General features: G+C 27.2%; 1 protein-coding gene across 1 annotated transcript in view; it reads right to left on the bottom strand.

Moving 5' to 3' along the window:
• The window catches only part of LOC129960267 (gamma-aminobutyric acid receptor subunit beta-like), a 397,888-nt gene that overhangs the window by 87,487 nt on the left and 286,032 nt on the right, over window positions 1-24,369 (bottom strand). Inside the window, exon 7 of the mRNA XM_056073555.1 lies at window positions 3,416-3,957. Within this exon, the coding sequence (XP_055929530.1) occupies window positions 3,416-3,957 (542 nt within the window). The remainder of the gene's footprint in view (window positions 1-3,415; window positions 3,958-24,369) is intronic.

Here is a 24,369-nt window from a genome sequence, read left to right as displayed (position 1 = left end):
AAGTTCATTAAATTTAATGAAATAATGACAATTAATATATCTATTGAAACTGCCTTATTTCTTAAAAAAAGTATCTTTCTGAAAGATTTTAGTACAGTAAGTAGTTTATATTGAAAGTAACAATGTATTCTTATTAAATGCAAAAAAGTGTAACATGGACTATGCAACAGTTATTTGTGGTTGTTATAATCAAGAGTTATTGAAGTACAGAATTTTTAAAAATATTCCGTAAAAGAATAGCAAAAGAATTTGTTAAAGAACTGAATCACAGTTCCTCTACGTAATTATTAATATTCAGTTGTGAATTGTCTACCTTTCTTCTGCTAAAATTTGCTATTCTCAGAAATGTGTGGGGGGCATCATTAATTCATGTATAATCTTACAAATAATAAATCAAAATTATAAATATTAATATTGTAAATTTATTACAAATAGTTACCATACAAATTTAAAAAAAATAATGTAAGAGAAATGTTTTTATATTGTATAAACTTCTGCTTAATATTGAGACATTATTGAAATATCCGTATGAATTGATAGTTGAAATTATTTTTAGAGGTATTTTTTAGAGATTTTAGAGTTTGTATTTATCAATTATTTTAAAATGGGCTTTTTGATATAAATTTTGAGAAATTAAAAAAAATGATTTAATAAGACTGCCATGCCTCAATCAAAGCCATGTTCAATAATACATAACGAATGAAGTTGAATATTCGAAGAAACAATAATAGAAATTTCTAAGAATTGTAAATTTTATTTGTCACCAATCATTATCATGTTATGGAAAGATATATTCAAATAACATATTAGTCTACTAGCAGATAAATATTTCCTTCCCATTTTTTATGCTTTAAATAAAAAGGAAACTTAAATAAAAGATAACTTTTGTTTCTTAAATAATACTATGAAAATAGCGAATATTAGAAAGCTACTTCTGGTAATCAATCATTATTTTTACCCTGCACAGTGTAATTTTCTTCAGAGTAAATCCAAACACTAAAGTACAATCTCGAATGTGACAAATGATTACTCTATAAAGCTGTAAAATTCCGAATTTTATGAAACAATTACCTTTCTCACAATTAAAGGAATTAAATTCATTATGTCTTTGAATCTAAAACTAATATAAATCATTTGAGGTGTTTATGTTTGTGAAATTATTGGATAATTCAGTGGAAAAGAATAGCTTACAAATGTAAATTTATGAAACTCTTTTACTCGTTAATTAGAAATGAGTGAAAATCTCGCTATTTTTTTTTGTATTAACTTAAGTGCTCATAAATCAACACCGTTTGGCATATTATAAAATGTCTCATTGCCAGTTGATGTTTTTAATGATTTAATGTTCACCAGTGATACATGAGTCCAACATTCCAAAGTAATTATTGCCAAAAACTTTTTATAACGTGTTTAATTGATTATGTTTGATCAATAAAAAAATATTCCACAACTATACATAATTATATTCCACATTCTTAAAATTAATTCCACATTCTTATTATAAGAATTTTATTCGAACAACTGCATTCTCTTCAAATGTATCAAAACTAATTGTTTCATTTATATAAATTAATAATGCAAGTTATTATAATTTAATTCAGTGAAATACTTTCTTTTCCTCTGTATGAATTCACATTGATACATATCCAGAGAAAACAATTCATATTTTTTCAGTATTCACATATTATTTGTTTAAATTTTTTGCTTGAATTCTCTTTAAAGATACTTTTAATCACGGTTTCTGAACTTTTCATCCTAGAATAATACTTGTGTATTGACAGGACTATTACTTTTACTGACGATTTCAAATTTTTGAAATAATTAGTTATGCTTAAATAACTAGATTTGTAGAAAAATTGTTAACTAAACCTTTTTCCTATTACATTTTATAATTGTTCTGTAATTTGAGATATAAAAGACAGGCTTTTGTGTATGCAGCATAAATATATAAAAGAAACAGAGAATAGAATCGGAACAACGTTGTATTAAGAAATGATTTGGAATCAGCTATGTGAGATGTAATTCATTTCCGTGAATAAACTGAAAATTTCTAACGATTATGATGTTAAATGAAGTTTTTCGAAAAATTGCCTTGAATTTTTTTAAATGATCATTATTATCATAGATATCTATGAATTCAAGTCATTTTGTGATGCGACAAATGTAAGAATATTCGAAAAATTGTGATAAAGGAAATTCAAACAGATTTTTTGCAAAAATTTTTACACAGAAATAAAAACCATTGCTTTCATATTATAGACTTACGGTCACCAAATAAGAAGTTTTATTTGTTTGGGTAAAAATGTGTGCAATTAAAATGTAATCTTTGGAATTCGGCCGATATCAGAGTAGAAAACTGCCAGTTTAGCGTAACTACTAGATTTAAGGAGGTTCAATTAACAAATGGCATTTTATTAGCAATACCTGCGTTATGCACCATACACATATTATTACAATATTTTACAAAAATTATCCTATGTTTATAAATATCAGAAAATCTTATCAGAAACCTTGTGCTTTCTTCACATCAAGAGCACTTTCTAAATATAATTTACATTCCCTCCTGAAAACATCGCACTAACTGGAGGGCAGGATTATAGAGAGTCCACTGTGTATAATCTTATCAACTAATACATATTTATTATCCATATATTAGAATACATATCCGAAGTACTGTTCAAATTTGAGTTTAATAATATGATATCTTACCCATTATTTTTCTCCCTCAGACTGATAATTTTTTACTGCAAAAATTAAAAATGTCACTTTTTACGTTTCACCATTAACTATCTACAACATCAAGAGACTATTTATTGAGTTTAAATATTCTCTCATATCGAATAAATTTTAAGATTTCTAATTTTCAAGATGGCTTAAATGCAAGGCTGTAAATTAGGAATATTAATTAAATGCCCTTTTTCAGCAAAAAGAGGATATATGATACAGCTCATTAATGAAATTTTGTTTAATTATACACTTATATTTAAAAGTGAGACACCATGAAATTTATGTTAAAGTATAACCCAAAAAGACTAAGTTGCTTAATAACGTGAAAATTTTTTTATCGGTGGTTTTGAGCTTCATTTATATTTTTGCAGGAAATGTTGCATAATATATAATATATGATTTATAGTTCAAATATATTATGTCAGTTTCTTGCTTTTTTGAGCACGTTCTTATCTAAATACGCAGTAAGTGAATTAGAAAATGGTACTGGATGTTTCACAATTTCTTCGGGGGAATAATAAATTCAAATTAAAGGATTTTGTAAAAAATATGAATAGTCAAAATTAGTGCAAATTTCGATGAAGAATGGGATTTTGTGGCAAATTTCAAAAAGTAAATCCGCCATTGCACTACTGATGTGGTTTGTATGAGTATTTAATTTAAGGTTGAAGTTGTGAATGGTCATTACCTGGTTTGAGGAAGGGTTGAGTCCGTCGCAGCGGTACCGGTGAGTACTAACGGCCGTTCTGACCATAGGTATCTCATTGTTGGCGGCAACCAGCACAGCAGCATCACCAGTCCCGCCATCGGCTGTTGAGGCGGAAGAAGTGGCTGCATGGTGGGCTAAACACCTCTGACGATGCTGCTCAGCAATCTTGGCAATCAGTTGGGTACGAGTCTTGCGCATGGCGATTCTCTTGCCCAAATAGCCAACGGTTGCATACTCCAGGAGGGAGGCAAACACCATCACGAAGCAGGTGCCCAGATAAACATCGATGCTCTTGATGTAGGAAATCTTGGGTAAGGCGGCATTGGTACTGGACATAAGGGTGGTCATGGTGAGCACAGTGGTCACTCCAAGAGCCACCCTGGCTGGAGTGGCGTTGCGATGCAGCCAGAAAGACACCCAAGAGATGATGACAATGAGTCCTGCTGGGATGTAGATTTGGATCAGGTAGTAGCCCATGCTACGAATGAATTGGATTTCACAGATGAGACGAGAGTAGTTTCCTAGGAGATAGATGAAGCATGAAATAATTTCAAGAGATCTAAATGTTACGGTTTGAACAAATAATTGGACAGTTGCCATCTTTTCTTGTGTTTGCAAAGAATTGATTAAGTGAGTAATATTATTTTGATTGTTCATATTGATTTTTTTAAATTTGCTCTTAAATTATACGAAAATAAACTGTTTGATGTTACTTGTACTGGCATTATTTGGATTGATGTTTTAGAAATATATTAATATCATAATCATAAAGGCATTTTACCGTCTGTCCTATGATGTTTAGTGCGAAATTTTAGAACTTTCCTGGATAGCATGAACTTTGAAATATGAAATAAATTCATGAATTTAATACAATACAATTAATAAAATTCTATTCAATAAATTCATAAAACCAAGAAGATGAACTTTAGAGAATGGTGGACATGAGTATGCTTTCATTTTAATTCATCAGAATAACCAATCTTCAGAAGTTTGTTGAGTCTTCATCCATAAAGCTGACTTATTTTATCACATAAGCATTACTTATTCATTTGTTTACTAATAAATCAGCATTTATGACTGGAACTTAAAAATTTCCTGTAAGTGTCCTCATAGGAGCGAATTTGCACACTGTCGTAATTTTAATGAAAATCACGAATAATTACCATTTAAAAATTCAGAGCAAAATCTTTCTAAAGTCTTTCTGCTGTATGATTTAAAAGACAATTTCTTGACTGGTATACTTAATTTAAACTTATCCTTTGAATCTTTAATTATTTATTTACAGTACAATCAATTACTTCTACAGTTATAATACAGCAAGTAAGCCTCTTTTACCCTATATTTTGAACATACTTACTATATAATGATTACTTACTATATTTTTACAACAAAGTATTTCATAATTATTGTAGTATTAACCCAATATACCGAATGCAGAAATTTGTGTCTACCTATTTTCCTTGGCTTAAAATATTACGTATTTTTTAAAATTTATTTTCACATTTTACGCTGAATAATTCAGGGATTTGTATTAAAAATGAAATGCCTCTTAAAATTTAAATTATTTAGATGATGTTTCTAATCATTATAACCACAGGTAGGTTTTATTAACTTTTATTAAAATATCTGAGTGGTAACCGGCTTAGTCTAACATTGTTTGGACATCTTTGAAAAAAAAGTCTTTATGTTGTTGTTACGTTGATGAAATAAAATTCCAGACGATACGTTGCCATAAATAAAAACTCCCAATTATATTATTATTAACATATTTAAATAGTCAGCGAAATAATTTCTAACCTATCGTACAACCTAAATTTTGAGATATAAATTCGAATTTCATATTCTCTTATGTTTATATGCTTAAACTTGTAAATAAATTCAGAAGGATTATTTATATTGTCAAATTAAAATTTTAAAACAAAATGAATAAGACAAATTTTAATTTTTCATCTATGTTTTAACACAATGCTATTATTAATTGTAATGCAACGAACATATGCTGTTTTTCAGATTATTTAAAATTGAGAATCATTCATGCGTTTATGTTAATTGATGTTAAAATTACTTCATTTTTATAAAACGTATAAATTGCATCATCTTTTAAATAAGTCTAATACTGCTTTTTATACTTATCCGAATTGTTTATAACTATCAACTACAAACAAATTAAAATAAACATCCGAATCAAAGCGAAGAAAGTGTTTTGATTTCATAAAAATGTCGAAATTGAATTTTCCACTGCGACTTGTTAGACACGATAAATTAATTCGCATATTTCAAATCAAAAACCTATTAAAATTGTTTTTAAAATTATATCTTTGTATTGAAATCGCTCGGATCCACTAACGATATACTTCATTAAAGGATATTTTTGAATAAATTAATGGAGGAATGGTGCATTTTTCCTCTTTTCTTGTTCGAAAATTATCTATTGCTTTTATTTTCGTCTTAATATCGCAAAAGATAGGAGGGGAATCATCGCGCAAGATGTTAGTAATGATCATTTGTATTAGTAATGAGGCAACAGAAATTACGCGAAAACTGATAATTATCGCATCAACAAGTTACTGCTGCGAAAATGTAAGAAAGAAAAAAAGAAGTGAAAATTACAAACATACGAGAAGCAACCCTAAAAAATATCATTTTAATCTTTCTATCTCCTCATTTTTCTTTCTGGGAATGGAAACTATCACGTGCAGGAAAACGATTAAAATTTAATTGCAGTTCTCGTTCGGAAGACTCATTATACGAACTGCTCCGGTGTGCTGCTGAATTTTTCTTTTATCAATCTCAACTTTTTTTCGGCATCTTTCCTCTCGTTAAAACAGGAATATTAGCACAGGAGCGTCGCAACGGTGACGATAATTACAATATCTTCTACTAAATATAGCTGTTCGATTGTTCTTTACAATAGTTGAGGAAGACATGAGAGCAAATGGTTATCATTTGGAAAGAAGAGGAAGCTTCGTTTTCTTTTCTTTGCAAAAGAGGAGACGATTTTGAATGAAAAATTTTTCTCAGTGCATTTGACAGTTAATTGAGCCCATACCATTTTATGCATACCTTCCTCGTTTAACAAGGATGCTTATTAAAATCTACTAAAAGTGGAATCATGCCTTATTTCTAGTAGTTTCCCCTGAAAGTCAGGAATGCTAACAATTACTTCCAAGTAGGTATTTATAAATATTCGCTTAAGGTATTTCGTATAATATCGTCTTGTAGTGAAATATGATGCATTCATGTGAATGCTAAATTAACCTTTCTTAATAGGCGTTTATTTATATTTTAGTAAAAGACAATGAGAAAAAATCAATTCACAGAAATTCGTGTTTATTCTCAATTTAGAAGATGTGCCCGTCTAGACGGGCTGTTATTCTGTTAACAATAACTCAGATAATTGAATGTTGTAGAAGATAATCTCATGCACATTGGCAAAGTGTTTAAGAAATAAAACTTTTATCTGAGATATTATTATTACAAAAGTATTTTTTGTAATAATAATATCTCAGATAATTGAATGTTATAGCAGACTAGCTGGTATCCGGCGAGTTGCTGAGGCAGAAGAAATTATTTTGGCATTACCATTAGAAATAACTATCTTGTTTACTTGAGAATAATATTTATTTTCTTGTCGATAATGAATACATTCATTGAAATTGAATGATGTATAAAGAAGAAGTATATATAATATTCATTTTATTTCTTGACTCTCTTATTCACGACGGTACGGCAGCGAATACTACTAATAATAAAATACTAACAAAACAAACAAAAATTAATTTTTATCTATTAGATATGATAATTGCTCTATGCTTATAACTCTCGCGCAAGTGCAAACAATGAGTTGGACAAATATCATCACAATCGGATGAACGGAACGACAACGCATAAAATGCAAACAAAGAAAAATTAATTTTTATATATTAAATAACATCATGTACATTGACAAAGTGCTTAAAAATAAAAATAATTATTTTTTGTAATATTCAGTTAACAATAAACTCAGATAATTGATTGTTATAGAAGATAATTTCATTCACATTGGCAAAGTGCTTAAGAAATAAGAAAATAATTATTTTTCGAAATAAATTTTAAATGCTAAAATATAGTAAACTAAAAAGTTTTACTTCCTTTGAGTGGAATATTCGCTATCTCTAATATTCACAAACATTCAAAACAAAACTAATTACTAAAATGCATTTATTTGATTTCAGTAAAAATAAATATACTATAAGAAGTTATTTTATTTCCGTAAGTTGAAACAGACTTCAATATTATTTTGGAATATATATTTTTCACATTTTGGGAAGAATTTTCTTAGATAGATCATCCGTGAAATAAATTTGCTGTTGATTGATTTGCATCTTTGATCATATTTGATTAGAATAAAAATTTAAAAAAATATATAACAGCATAGAAAGAAAAAATTGTTACTTTTGACAAACATCTTACCAGTAGAGTTATGGTAGATCTGGATAATTACAAAAAAAAACTGTGATATAATTTGACAAAATATGAATAATACACTGAGAATACAATAAAAAAATGCTTGTCGAATATGTAGTTTCTAACGCTTGACGTTAAAGTTTTTCACTTCTTAAAATCTAGTGATTTAGGCTCTAAATTTATTCTAAGACTTCTTTTGCAGATTTCAAACTTTAGCAAATAGTTCAATGAAAAACAAAAAGAGCTCTAACGCATTTTATTTTCTCGCAACATGATGAATCTGATAAGAACCTTATACAGAAATTAAAGATGCTAAGTTTCTATTAATATATACTCTTTATTAAAATACAATAGAGTTTCCATTTTACGAATTTCCATTTAACGAAAATTTTATCAAAACTTCCATTTTGAATGACATTCACATGTAATTTTCTTTCTATATTACGAAATATAATTTATGCTTAACAAATCTTTTCGGACTTTGTTCTTGAATTTTTTCCCTCTTTTGTGTCTTCGCTTTTGTCTTTCTTCCGACAAAATTTGCCGATTCAATAATTGGAATCTCAAGGCTATTGTTCTGTTATGGAATGTATAGATATGTCTAATTTTTTTCATTGCCGTTGAAGATACTTTGATTGCTGATTATTCAATAAAATGTGACATATTGCATAGTGCCTGAAAAGTTATGAAGAATTTATTAGAAATCTTTCATAAAAGAAATTGCGAACAGTATTTGAGACAGCATAAAGAGGAAATATTTGCACTGTTTTTAAAACCAGTGCCAATATTTCAATCTCTACAGAAGTTTTTATAAAAAAATGATGTGTTTTTTAAAAAATTAAGTCTGTGCAAAGAAGTTATTACTCTTTTTTTATTGCTAAAAATATGCTTTAATATTTCTAAAATAATTGCTATGTTCCAGTCCTGCTTTATAAACTTATTTACAAATTTCTACTATCCGAATTTTTTTTATTAGAACGTTTATAAATAGAACATTATTGGATAGAAGCACGAATATGTCTATATAACTTTTTCATTACAGGTTACATAGATGATATGCTAGTAGACTTGAAAATGCAATATTTTATTATTGGACTATTAGAAATTCCTTGCTCTCACAGCTTTCACATCTTGAATTTTAACCATCTCTCAGCATTTTTGCCTTCTACTGTATCAAGGCATGCTTTATTGATAGATGGCAAAAGTGAACGAGTAAAGGTAAAAATAGTAACTTCAAATTAGCTCGAGGGAATGACAGCATGTACTTTCGAAATATTTAAATGAAGAATGATTATTAATACATTCTTTTACATACTTTTGATACTTTGAAAATTAATGCATGCTTTTATATACTTTACATTCACTTGTTTCCCATTCTTAAAGGTGTAAATAATCGAATTTTAGCTCAACTTCTTAAGAAATGCCCTTTGAAAATTTTCGATCACGTTTTCTCTATGATAATGCATTATTTTAATATTTTTAGATTTTAATCATAAATAATTCTATCAATTTAATTACATTTTGTTTCCGTAGGAACTGAGTTATTAAGTGAATTAAAAAAAAACTAATAAAAATTTATATAAACAAATTTAGTTAGATATATATGATACATAATTGTGAACACATAATAATCAAAAAATCAAAAATTAAATTAATTCAAATAAAAATATTTGATTTCATCTCAAGTCAAATATGGATTTTTCAAAACTGATTTTATTTTCTCATCTGGAATCGGGAATTATTTATCGCCAATAAGTGATATTTCAGATTTCTGGTAACCCGTATCCTAAAGAAATATAATGAGCTCGAATTTCTTTTGAGCCGCGAAAAGTTTTTGACCAATTAAAAAAAGGATAATTTTTCGTTCTGAAGAATAATTATGCTCTTGTGATTCTTAATCAAACGTTGCCATATTAAAATTTTGTTTTATTATTGAAGTGATCTACTTAAATAGTATGACTTCCCCTAATAATCTAAAGATCATTATTTTGATACATTGTAAAAATGAGACGAATAACATTTTTTTTTCTTTCATTAATTTTAATTTATCTGGATTATGACGCAAAAAAGGTAAAAATAAAATTAATTATTGTAACATCTCTTCAGGTGTCGGAAGGAGGATAAAGTTTCGTCGGTTTGAAATATTTTATTTTATTTCAACTTTCTTTTTTATTACTTTTTTCCGAAATAAAGAAGTTTCTATTTTTTATGTTTTTTATTAATCTAACAAACATTTTAAGATGTTTTAAATTTATAATGAGTGCGTAAAATATTAATTTTAGGCTATAAATTTAAAAAATCTATTTTTAAAAAGTATTGTTTGCTGATCTAGAATTATTGTTCTGTTATATTTTTAATTGAAGAAAAAGCTTACATGTATTGTATTTTTATATCAAGACAGGGTAAGTAATGTCCGAATAAGATGATATCAGGTGGAATGCGCTGTAGATGTAGTAAAAGGGTTAAAAGATACAGAGGCGTCAGTTCTGTATAAATTCAAAGTCTATTTAAACGATATAGGGCGTTTTGAATCGTTTTTATAATTATTGTGTGAAAAAATGGTCCTGTCAAAACAAGTTAAATCTAAATAAATAGTGGAATGTCCTGTTTTACTGAAGATATAATCATTTAAATAATAATGATATATGTCATATAATAATGATGAAGATATTATAATAAAGATCGTTCTAATAATGATGAAATGCTATTTTCTAATAAAACTTAAACTCAAAAGAGTATTTCTTTGAAGGAAAAAATTCGGAGGAAAGAACCAAATATCGAACAATTTAGCTCAGAAAATTGAAGATATTTGATTAAGAGGTTTTTTTCCCTGTAGATTCTAATATCCGAATTTTTTTTATAGAAATTTCTTAAGATCTAAAAATGAAGGAAGGTTCAGAAAAATAAAATTCAAACTTCGTTAAATTTTAAGGGGATGCTAAATGTTTATTTGATTATTCAGTGAGAGCATTCATGGAATAGGAGTATCAAAACATTAAAAATTGATAAAAAAATGGCCAGGAGTAACGTGAAAGAGTTGTTTTAATATTTTTTTGTATTTAAATATATACATGTAAAGAAATGCATGAGAAATTTAACTTTATTCAACTGATTCATGAACTACGTTAAAACTGAACATGATTAAATCAACACTTATTGATAGTGACGGTAATCCTGAAGAAAAAGAGAAGCGCGGTTAATGATGAAGAGCATGACAGCTTTTTAACAAACTTAGCAAGGACTTTAGAATTGCAGAAAGACATTAATAAAATCGATCATGTGCAGATTGAACTGTTGTCTGCTGTCTTCGTGTGTGGTCACACAGGAATATCTGCTAGATCTGCTACTGAAGCAATATGTGTTGTATTACAGGACTTAGGTTTAAGAAATAATAATGATAAGAATAAAGTGATTGGCTGATTATAAATTAGACTAGAAAAATTAAAGAACTTCAAAAAATTCTTTAGAGACTGTCGAGGAACATAAAAGATTGTTTTCGAACGGATAGAAAAAACAATACCGTTATTAATCCAATGGAAAGAAAAAAACAACACAGTTATTAAAAAAAGAAATAAATTTCATAAAATGGTAACTACCGAAGAGCGCATTTCGCTAATAGACAAACCAAACTCCAAAATTTTAATCATGTAATATTTTGCACTGAAAAAGATATTGCAGCGAACATGATTTTTTTACGAGCTGGAGAACAGTTTGTCAATTTTACAAGGATTGGGTGTGACGGAACTATTATAAATATTAGAATCAATATTAATAAATTTGTTGTTAGAAAACACCATAGGAAGACCATTGTTGTGATTATTTTGCTTATTCGATATTAAGGAAGTGCCTATATAATACCATTTTTTGTTACGATTTCCAAATAAATTTATGGCGGAACTTGATAAGCAAATAGGATATTGTCATAATCTTCCTTAGATATCTATTTTGCGAACAAGAAATAACTTTTCTTCATTAGAAATATAAGTGATTTCAATATAGATCAGAAGTATTTAATGAAGATATATATTGCTGTATCTGATAAAAGAAGCCCAATTCATTTATCTTTGAAAAACTCTGAAAAATTTGCTAATTTCAGATGATTTACATTGCCATACTGAATACTTCAAATTCAAGTAGTAACTGGCAATTCCACTGGAAATCTTGAACATTTGGCAAAATAATATTGTAAAAATTTATGCACCTTTGCAGTTTAGCAATAAATTGCAATGGTCATACATGAATGATTCTAAGAACCTCTGACAGCATATTTTTTAATCACTATAACTTCTTATCTTAAAGAAATACTAAGAGAAGTTCTGCAAAGAAATGGATATTTTGTTGCTGCGGAAGACATTTCATCTATGTAATGAACGCAAATGTATAAGAGAAATTTATTTGTATTGATTTCTGAAAACAAGAATAAAGAGTAAAGGTGGCATTAGAAAGTTTAAAATTTCACAAATCAACTTGGACGTTAAGGATTGCAAGGATTAAGAATCCATATAATCATAAGAAATAATACTGAATTAATGAGAAATCCAATGAAAAAACATATATCCATTGATTCCTTTAAAAAATACCTTAAGAAAACATTAGCATCAGTTGTTGCGAAGAACCCCTTAATCAACTACCCCAAGTTTCCATATTACACAAAAGCGTTGAAAAGCTATGTTAAACTAGTTATTGAATATCTTTTATTGTCTGTGGATCCCCTTTAAGCAGACGGCTTTAAAAATATGTCTCAAAATAGTATGTCAAAATTCGATGGAAAAAAAAATCTCAAAAAAATGCTAATGCGGTGAAAAACTAATATTTTTAAATGCTTAGTATGTGTTAATCTTGTTATGGATTTAAATGATAAAATTTTTATTCTAGCCACAACAATTTTTTATGTATATCAATAAGATAATGAACCATTTAACTTGTTTCCTTTTTATTTATTTAAAGTACTTTAACATGCTTTAAAAAGCATTAGAAATTGGTAAAAAAATTACAAAATCAAAAATTTGCACCCAAAATAACTTTTATTATGTGTGATATTTTGAGTTGAATGTTTTTCTTTTAATCTAATAATACATTCTTATGGTTAATTTTTTATCGTTTCTTAGTAAAGATTTCCAAATCTTCAAACAAGCGTAAAAAAAAACCGTACATAATCAAATTTTATATTTTTTTTCAAAATTTTTCATTTTTTTTTTTTTTTTTACTATTATTTTTGCAGCGTCTCAAAACATTGTATTAGAGTAATGGAATATGTAAATATGGCCACCTGAATTTAAGAGGCAACTTGAATCTTTTATTGCTACGAGTATTCCTAAATTTAAGAAAAAAATGGTGGGAGGGCGTTTCTATTACCCAGTTCTTAGTTCTACTATATTATACAACTTTCCTTCGTTAGAAAGTACAACAACTGTAAGTTACGAAAATATCAACATATTTAGAAATAAACAATATCTCTGATGTATTAACATATAAGTACAATCAGCCAATCATTAAAAAAACCTTTTTATAAGTAATTAATTTCTCAATTCATAAAATTTTGATATTTTTCTGTGATAAAAAAAATTAGTTTTTTTTTTTTTTTTTTTTTTTTTTTTTTTTTTTTTTTGTAAATGGTAATTTTTCATAACCTTAAACTAGTTTACTATAAAAATATTAGGTTTAATACGTGTGAATGAATTTTTAATTCGAATTTTACAGGATCTAATTTTAACTGATTTAAAAAGCTTAAATATTTTGTAAGCAATGCAAGAATCAAAAAATATATTAAAACTTTCCCATGAGTAGGAATAGCAAATAGGGTCTAAGAAATATTCAATTAACTCCTTGTATATAGCAAAATAAGCCAATAGATAATGATCAGAAATTGCTTCATTATTAATGAATACGAAGGAGCAATATCAAGGAACAATAGCATGACCCCAACAGCGGAATTCTTAAGACATTTACACACAGGTATTGGAGCCTCAAAGAGATTTAGCTAATGGCTCCATATTTTCCTCAGTATTTAGTTTCTCCTCCAATCTTTAAGACTCAAGTTTTCAATCTTTAGCTTTTATCTTCAGATGACCTAAGTAAAGGAAAATGGACTTTGAGTCCCTTTTATCAAGTTCAGTTACTGGAGAGGAAGTAGTTGGCGTAACGTTGTTTAACTTGCGAAATGCAGTCATACTTATAGATGACTTGAATGGATGTTTAACTTACGAAATGCAGTCATACTTATAGATGACTTGAATGGATGTTTACTTCCTGAACGGATTGATCTTCGCAAATATTTTTCGCTGTCCCTCATTTCTATTTCAAGACATTAGGGTTAAGTGCACGAATGAAATCTTTTGTAATTTTTCCAAAGTATTTCAAATCCCCATCTCTTATTGGAATTGCTTTAAATGCTAATTTTTCATTTTATACAATTTTATTTTACTTGGATGGTTTCACGTTTGCAAGTATAAAATTTTGTAATTGTTTTCTTTCTCTCAGTTTCCAGAATTTAGATATTTTGCACACTTGTGAATTCTAGATGATAATAATCTGTTGATTTCACAATATAATTATCAATTAATCAATTGATTAAATTTAAATTTCGATTTTCAACAATTAACGCTACCTATTAGTCAGTGTGGGAAAAATTGAGTTTGTGATTTGCACAATAAGGAGGTTTAAACTGGAAATTAACATTCAGAAAATAATTAAAGAAAATCTATTTTTAAGTATACTATTAAAAGTATGTTTTTAAAATATATTTTCCTTTTTTAAGATCAAAAATAATTATTTTGAACAATTCAATACTATTTAAAGATATAGAAAAATAAACTATTATGTACCAAAACCAAAAGGCAAACATATCAGTATTTCAATAGTTTTACTATTAAGTTTTAGTAAATGTAGGTGAATTGTTAATTGATGTTAAATGAATTTAGGTTAATAATTAATTGTCAAGGGTTTCGTTATTATTTAATTTAACAATTTCAAAAAATTAAATAATCTTATATATTTCTAAGTACAATATTTTTAAAAAATTCATAAAATATCCGTTTTTAAAACAGCCAACAGAAACTATAATCAGTTTAAAATGAATTCATGAAATTCAAATTATTGTTATGAAATTTTAAAATTCTTTGCTAAATGCATCTGGCTAATAATGTTTAAAATTTTACACATTGCATCCAGTCTCTTTTGCAGCTGGTCTCTTTCAGTATTTCGAATTTTTATCAGCTCTCCAATTCTCAATCAAACATTCCTTTTCAGACAAAAATTTTCAAAATTTATCCTGTATTTAAAATGGATTTAAGAAAAAAGAAAAGCATTATTTAAGAACACAAAAAAAATTCGGAATGAATTGACTTTTTGCAATTTGAATTTCATAGACGTCATCACATGTCATGCCATTTTGTTGTTAAAATGTAATGCAAATAAGTATGGGATCTAATTTTTACGCATTTCTTGATACGATGGAGAACTGAAATCTTATGTATGTTCGATGATGAGACGCCATTTTAATATTTTCTTAGTTATTAATTAATCATTAATTAAATGAAAATTTATTTTTTATCATAAAAGTTATCTAGAAGTGAATTTAAGAAATGATGCATTTCAAGATAAAAAAAAAAAAGTAGAAAACAATTCTGTTGTTTAGTGCACTAAAGAAAGTGTGAATTTAAAAACAGTTTTTAATTAAACTTATTATATTTTTAATGAATGGTTTGAATTAAATAGGGAAAACCAGTGCACATTTTTCTCCACTACGTACAGTTATTTTATAAATTCTACATAATTATGAATCACATTAATTATGTATTATTTCCTGAAATTTACAAGCGTTTCCATTTTGTATTACTATTCTATTTTCATTCTATTTTGTTTCTATTTATTGTGGTTTGAAAGGTTATGCATTTAATGTAAATAATACATTTGTATTTATATTTCTGAGAAGTATATTCCGAAGAAAGGATTCTCAAGAAGTTGCATACCAATAGGAATTTCTCAACATAGTTTAAATAAAGAGCACTTGGATATCCTAGATTAATAAATAGTTTTATTCATTGAAGATTATGGAAACTCTATTGAAAAACCAAACAGCAGAATATATATACATGAATGAAATGGAAAGCAATAGTATAAAAAACATCTTAGGAATAATGGAAGAATTTTCCAATCTTAAGCCTTTTAATTTTAATTCTTATGTGAAAAAATGTCTTCCCAAACATGACGCTTCTTCTGAATGATTGGCATTTTGATGATGCAAATAATCATAAACAGTTAAGCGGTTAATAATTCTATAGAAAAAGAAAAAAAAAATCACTGTCAATTAACTGCGTTTTTAAAAACATTTCTTTCTTTAAAAATATTTTAGACTTAAAGCTACTACATTAGAGTATTTTAAGTGTCTGAATTCTACTATGAATAAAATTTTATTCTTAAGATGAATAGAATTTACTCTAACTTTGCTCATAAAATAAAAGTAAATAGAATGTTCAACTTATGTAATTTAAAAAATTGGTGCAATTAATGAAGGATTAGAAAAACTCTTAGAAAGAATCCAGAAACGTGTCAAAGGCAGAAAAACGCAAGGATTACGTTCTTGTAAAACAATAAATGGTTGGCCATTGCTATGTCTGAATAAAATTTATTAAGATTTCTATATAATTTTCTAAAATATAAGGAGAGAAATAAAATTAATTTTACTTTATTTATATTACATAGTTCAGTGCATTCTTTCTAAAGATACTTGATGTTTTTCAATTATAAATAATATTTACTAAATATAGATTCTTTTTTCTATAAGAAGAAATCACAAACTATACCAAGCAAATTCTAAATACGAAATCCAACACATACATTTTGCATGAATAGTCAGTGCCTTAACTATTCTTTATCGCTTTAGAACGATATATCTGTATCTTTTAATTTAAATAGATAAAATAATTTTTTCAAATCATTCTGCAATAATTACATTCATAAAATGTGCCAAATATTAACTACTTACAGCTCGATCATTTTAATTAATTTAAAGGAGAACAACGTTTTAAATGATGAAAAATCCTAAGAATTAATTATTATTAAATTATATGGCTTTCTGAATTATTAATAGCAATATTAATTTTTATAGAAGACTCAACCATGAGTTTGTTGACATTTTACCATATTCCATGGCGTAATCGGTTGTGGGGATTTCTGAAATTTAAGAATAATTCATGTGAAAATATAATTAAGAAGGAAAGTGATAAAGCGACTCTGCCTGACTCCTTATCAAACATCAAGTGCTACAAATTATGATGTCTTAATATCTAATTGTATTTATTAAATGGAAACTCATGGAAGTGTAAAATAATCTCTAGTTAAATAGCTGCGCTTCCTAATCACCATCTTGAAGTTGTTTGAAAACCTCATTTACTGTCTTCTCTCCAGTTAAAGATTCTGTAACATTTTCAGCTGTAAACAAATGTTATCCGGTTTCGAAACGTTTTAATTGTCTGCCATCCTAGAAACCCACACAGTAATCTGTTACATTTATAACATGTTTTCACCAAGTCTTCGTGCTATTTAAGCGTTAACCACATTCCATTTGAAATTCTTCCATCAGCCCGAAGCTTCTTTCAGTTTTGTCAGTATCCAGGCAACGATGGAAAGGCTTCCAAACTGTAGTTAAAATTCGAATAAAACTAAAACAAAGTTCTAACTTCGTCGAGTACGAAGATGTAAAACAATTTTGCAGTATTGAAACACAATAACAAGAGCGCCAGTTTAAAGATTTGCATTGAAATGCCGCATTTACATGTGGGTGTACTATATTGGTACGGAAAATAAGTTCTGAGTTCCGTTAGAATTTTGTGGCGTATAAATCGAGCTTTTAATTTGTGAGTCATTAGAGAGTCTGTTGTCATGACTACGAACGATCTGCTATCCATCATTAATTGGAGGCCCAACACAGCTGTACAAAAGTAATTTTTTTTAAAAAATGGGTTAGCGATGCGATGATATAAGTGTCCTCCAAATAAAGTGACTGATTGCGCGACATCCATACACTCTTGCATTCCATTTAAGAATTATGTAAGAAGGTCGTTATTTAAGATTTTTTTAATCTTTTTTTTTCTTTTTTTTTTGCTTGTAGATACGAGAAAGAATGATGTTTTTCGAAGCAAAGCATTTGTGTTTCTCCATTCTCTGTAGCTCATCAAGAAATTTGATCTCACATTTTTTTTTATCTAATTGTTTCTTACATTCTAAAGAGGAGAAAAATGCAATTAGAAACAATTTCTATTAAAACCTAAAATAGATACATTTAAGAGATAATTGAGTTCTTTTAATGTTAAAAGATATAATAAAACATTTACCAGAATACTTATTTCAATTATGTGATGGGATAATTCCTTTCAAATTAAGGAACACACATCATTAATCCGCCTACGCGTTCAAAAGGAATATATACTGAATTTATAGAAATTCTAGAAGTTTTTTTTTGTCATTTTTTACAGGAATTCGTGACTTTGAGTCTAATTTTATAAACATTTACATATGTATTTTTACATTTAAAAAACAGAATAAATCCAGTTTTTGTGATTGATTCAGTTTTTGCTTTAATTAAATATGCATCGTCTTCTAAGTTACAAAATATCTATAAATGAAAAAATATAAAATTTTTTAAAACACAGTATTATTTGAATATAATGAAATTTTATATGATATTTATTGAGTTGTGTGAATGACTTGAGTTATTTTGCTTCAAAAGCGTATTTTAAGGGTTATAGTTATCCGTAAAGCTAAGAATAAAATTTAAAAGATGTAAATATTAGATTACATTTAATTTCTACAATCAGTACAATTATATTATATCACTAATAGATAAGGCTCCGAAATGGGAATACGATAGTTATAAAATATTTTTAATAGCATGAAACTTGAAGACCAATTATATCGCATATTTTCACGAAAAACTAGAAATGATATCTTGTCCTATATGCAGAAAACTATACTAAAAAGAAAGCACATTGTTCAAACTTTATATAATAAATGAGTGAATGGTATTCTTTTGTATAGTAAATCAAATAGTACCCTATATAATTTGCAATTTATCCTCATATATAGATCAAAAATCATCAGTCAAGCCGTAGTTTGGAGTTCGAATAATTCATGCATTCTCATTCGTTGAAAGATATATTGTTGTAAACTAATAACATCAAAGCACTTCATTTTATGATTACTTAATCAGCATTGTTTTCGCATTCAGAAATTTCATAATTTGGAAGCTCTGAAGAGAATCGATTAATTTGATTCTGCTACAAATAAGAAGATAAGTGAATATATAGTAAAAAAATATGTGTTGAAATTGCAAAAAAACATTATTTCTTCATTTCTATTTTGATAAGCGTAATTAAATTAAATAATAACTGATTCAATTAGCTTGTAAATAAATATCCAGACATATTTCGAGCAAAAATGCACACAAAGATGTTTTTCATGAAATGAAAAATAAATTCAGTTTCTTACGATTGTTTATATTTATCCCATACTTATATTTTTCTATTACTATTTCATGACTCATGGATTCACAAATATCAATTCTTTTTTCAAGTATAACATATAAATGCTATATAATCAATAAAGTGTGTCTATTTTTAGAAATGCTGAATATTGTTTTATATTATTTATTTAAATACCATACAAATTCAAAATTTCATACCCTATAAATCTCAATTCGGAGCATAAAAACTCCGTTTAAGGTGGAGTGAATATAGATTATTGGATATATAGGGTGTCCCGAAAAATGGAACAAGCGTTTATTTCATTAGATATTGCAATATATACTTTCAATTACAAAGTTTTATTAAATAAGACAGACAACTGGACATCTGCATGAAAATGCTTCGGCTTCTGTGGAGGTCGTTTATAAAAATTAATGAAATTGAATTTTTAAATCTCTCCTTTAGCTAAATAATGGCAGTAAGCACATATTTTTTTTGAATTCCTGTTTAAGCGCATAAAATTCCTATGGTTCTGTCAACAAAATTTGCTACGATATTAAAAGGCAAATTTATTGACTTAGACCATTCTTTCACACATCAAGCAGGTGTTTGAGAGAGTTTCGTCGCACATATATGTGATTATACACATATTACAATAGATTATTTAGACAACAGAATCAGAAAATAATACTTCATTTATTAATTCCTATTATTTTTTAATAATAGTCAGAGAATACATTTAATAAAAAGTTTACAAAACTTGTTCAAAGTGAGCAACTTCGACACCTACACAAAGTAGCATTTTTCTAAAATTACATGCGTAATCGGGATCCGATACATCATTTTTGACATCAAGACAGATTTTCTGAATTCGTTGAGAAAGATTTATTAAATTAATAGGTAGTTTCTTTAACACAAAAAGAAGGTAGGAGACCCTGCAAATAAAAGACTAGAAACATCAAGTCAGGTGATATAGGAGATAATACAGTAAGCTCTTGCAAGCCAAACTAATTCTATGTTCAATCATAATATTATAGCTGATGTGTAGTGAGAAAGATCATCATCTGATTGCAACCACAAGTATGGAAGAATTGTTTAGCATGTTCATTAGCTGAATCTTAATTCCATTCAAACTGGACACCACTCAACGTACTAATGAACAAAATCGGACTAACGATTTTATGAAAATGCCACATCAATATTTATAGAAAAGTCCACTGATGAGGAATTGAATAGTCCGAAGTCCGGAGAAGGCAATTTCATATGTCCAAAAGCAATCGTTTTGACGATTGATGCCTTCATCCCGATTATAGGAACATTCCTCTGTCAAAATTACATTTCTCAGAAACGAAAGATTTTATTCTACCTAAAGCTGAAACCAATTGCAAAAATACAGACAACGTTGATGATCAGATAGTTGCAGTTCATGAAGTTTATAAAAGTTGGTTCGATATTATATTCTGTACACTGTCGTTTTGGAATGCTAAACTGGCTATTATTACCCTAGCATGAGGGTAACATGAAAAATAACTTAAAATGCTAATTTTTTTCATCATTTGTGTAACGCCTAACCCATTCCGTCTTTCCCTTAGGAAATATGAGTTCTGTAGTTTGCTGTAGCTAAAAAGTTCGATAGATAAACGTTTTAGAAGGATGCCGAAAATTCGGTAAAACAGACGTTTGTATTATTTTGCAATTATCCAGAATTATGAGTACATACAGTGCAAATTATCAATATTTTGGAACTTTCCTTTTTACTGAGACATGTCATTCCTTAAGAAAGCTTAATACCATTAGTGAATAAAGAATTCCATTTTTTTACTATGCAATACTTTTTGGAGATATCTTAAAAACTTAACTTTCTTAAGTCTCTCTTTCCTGCTATATAAAATAGGAGTCTCAACTGCCGTCAGATCAAATGAAACATCAATACATGTGATTAGCAAATTTTCTTCATAATTAAATGATGCACAATTGGGGCAAACATTCGCTTGTGACATTTCTGTTAAATAAATGTTGACACATGATGAATAAATTTGTATTTCTAAAATAAATGTATCCATATAAATTTGTAATAAGCCCTTCTAAATCTAGAAAGGAACATATCTTTACAAATTTTGTTCATAGAAATGTAATTCTTCATTTGCGTATGGATGGATGGATGTAATAAGAACAATTTCCTTACTGCTAGTTTTTTGCTAGGGGGCCGTATAAAAATTTAAATTCTGGAACATTTTATTCTCAACATCTACAGAAGCCGAAATGCTTTCAAGTATTTGTCAACCTTATTTATAGAAACTTTAATATTGGAAGTCCTTTTAGGAAACATTTTATATAGGTAGATTGCTTAATCGTATTGATAATAAGTAACTGCACATTATACAAAATTTGAAAATTATCTGAATGACGTCATTTATTCTTTCTATAGATTTCGTTAAATAAAACCCAAGTGTACAGAATAATAAATGGACAACTTCACATTAAACTGAATTCCAGAATCTGAAACAAGATTTTTAATAGACTATTTATATGAAAAAAAATTGAATAGCATTAACAAGTTATTTTAAAGTAATAAGGTAAAATGATTACCGATATTCTTTAACAGAAAGATAAACTTTAAACTCTTCCTTAAATATTTCAGTATTTTAATTTTATAATACTTTTCATGCCATGAAGTTCAGTTTACTTTTACTATCATAAACCAAAATGGTGTTTCCATTCTTGATGTTAAGATAAAATATTCATTCCAAGCGTTCAGTGTCCTTAAAAATGTTAAACAGAGCGTAGTAATAATGTAAAATATTTTATCTACATTATTTGTGGGAAAATTAATTATCAATAAAAAGTAATAGTTTTAATTTCTTTATTAAATTTTGTAACTGAAAAATAAAATGTTAAAGAAACTTTATATTTATCTACGACAATATATAATCTTCAGTGAGAAAAGATCATTCTCTGAGGAATACTCAATTTTTATTAGAAATATTAATTACTATTAATAGAATAATCCTTAAGCTTCAATTCAATGGGCAACAGTAAAATAAATAGTAATGGTTACTTAAGTAATACTTTAGTTCCCATGCTTTAGTTTTACAATGCAAGGGGATATTTAAATTTAGATGAAAATTCATTCATATATATAACTAATAATTTTTATTTTTTTAGAGAAATGCAAAAGAATTAAAAAATATGTAAGGGTATAGAGATTCCAAAATATTTTTTATTTTTATTTTTTGCTTCATTTTGTTGTTGTTTGTATTTTACTCATTGTGCTAAAATATCAAATTGTATATAGTAAGTTTCCGCTTATCCGCGGAATTAGACAGAGCAGAAAACGAGAATAAGCCCCAAAATGACTTCAAAAAGAATATAAATAATTTTTAAAAAGCGTTTTCTTTTTAACAACTTTATTTACAGTAAGGAAAAATAATACAATCATTACTTAATAAAAATTAAATTTATGTAATTTCAAGAATGTTAGTTTATATATTATAAAAAATTATTTTTTGCTAAAACACTTTTTCTTTATATGAAGTATTTTTAAAAATCTCCTTGAATTAACAACCATGGGCAATCCAAAATGTAAATATTCAGGAATTAATTATATTTAATATTTAAGAAATTATGTAAATTTTTATTTGCGATGAAAAAGAAATTGCATTCAAGATTTTAAAGTTCGTATTAAATTTTTTCTGCTCGTTGAGTTTTTTTTGTTATTTTTTTTCAAGCAATATCAAGACATTCTTTTATAATGCAGATTTTAAACTAATTTTCTATATATGTTTTTCTTTATTATGTCATTAAACTGTGCATTCAATTATTATTCATTTTTAAACTTTTTTACATCAATGAAAAAAAATAAAAGTCTTTTATTTTCTTATTTCTGTCTCTTCATTTCAGTAAGAAAATTAAATTGAATATTAAACGTAGGAAATCGTGAAATTCAAGCACATTTAAAAAAAATATATTCTAGTAAATTTAAAAATAATTTTAGGGAAAATACTAGTATTTGAAAAATAATAGTAATATATTTTAAAAATGAATAAAAATGTATTTTAATTTAAATGCCAACAAGAGTGTGTTTTTTTTTCAAAATCAATTTTTTCCCTATCTGAAGTTCTCTAATTTATTTGTTAGATTATAATGCTGCCAAAAATTTCTTCTTAAGAATTAAAATTCAGAAAGTGTTTTAAAATGCATGAGACTGCCAGAACATGTTTCTGGTATTTCAATGAAGACGAGCATATATTATTTCTGAAGAAAGACTTAAACTCGTCTTATTCTAATAAAATTTGTAAAACTTTTCTCTATATTTTTTCTTTTCTATAATTTTTTGGTAAGTGTCATTTCCAAAACAGCACGGATACAAATAAAATTTCTGTAACTTTAAGAAAAGGATAAAAGTAGTTGACATTTCTCGTCTGGTAAATGTCAGAAATTTCAGTCATAAATGTGAATGAAAATAACTCATGTAACGAATGGTAATTAAGATGTTCCATTTCCTTCTGAAGCTTTAGCTTTGTGGAATGTGACATTTTACTTTGCAACTTGTCTTTTCTGTCTTACAATTTAGACATTTAAGAGTCCCTCGTTATTTAATTAATGATTTGAAATGCTTTTCATCAGTGAGAAACTATGCTTCAAGAGCACTCTTTTACATGCCTTTATTTTCTCGTTTTAATTTAACATGTCTCGTTTTACGATCATAAAGTTAGGAGTAAATTTGGAAACTTTTCTATCGGGAAGCAAGAGCTAACTATTTCTGTAATAAGGAATATTGTGTTGTAACCTCTGAAGCTATCGACAAAATCCGATTTTAATTCAGTCATTCATCTTATTTAATAGTCATTGACAGATAGTGCTCTCGTAAACAATGCATGGATTTTAAGAATTGAAAAAGAAATGTAGTCTTCAGAAGTAAAGATAAATCTAATATTCAGTACTTTGTATAAGAATGTCTTTTTACGTAATTTTAAAACTTTAAATAGAAATTATCTTTCATATGCAAATTTTGCTCAGGCATTT

This window comes from Argiope bruennichi, chromosome X2 (assembly GCF_947563725.1).
Source record: "Argiope bruennichi chromosome X2, qqArgBrue1.1, whole genome shotgun sequence".
Classification (NCBI taxonomy): Eukaryota; Metazoa; Arthropoda; class Arachnida; order Araneae; family Araneidae; genus Argiope; species Argiope bruennichi.
Note: the sequence above shows the minus strand (reverse complement) of the source record. Positions and strands in the feature narration are given on the sequence as shown.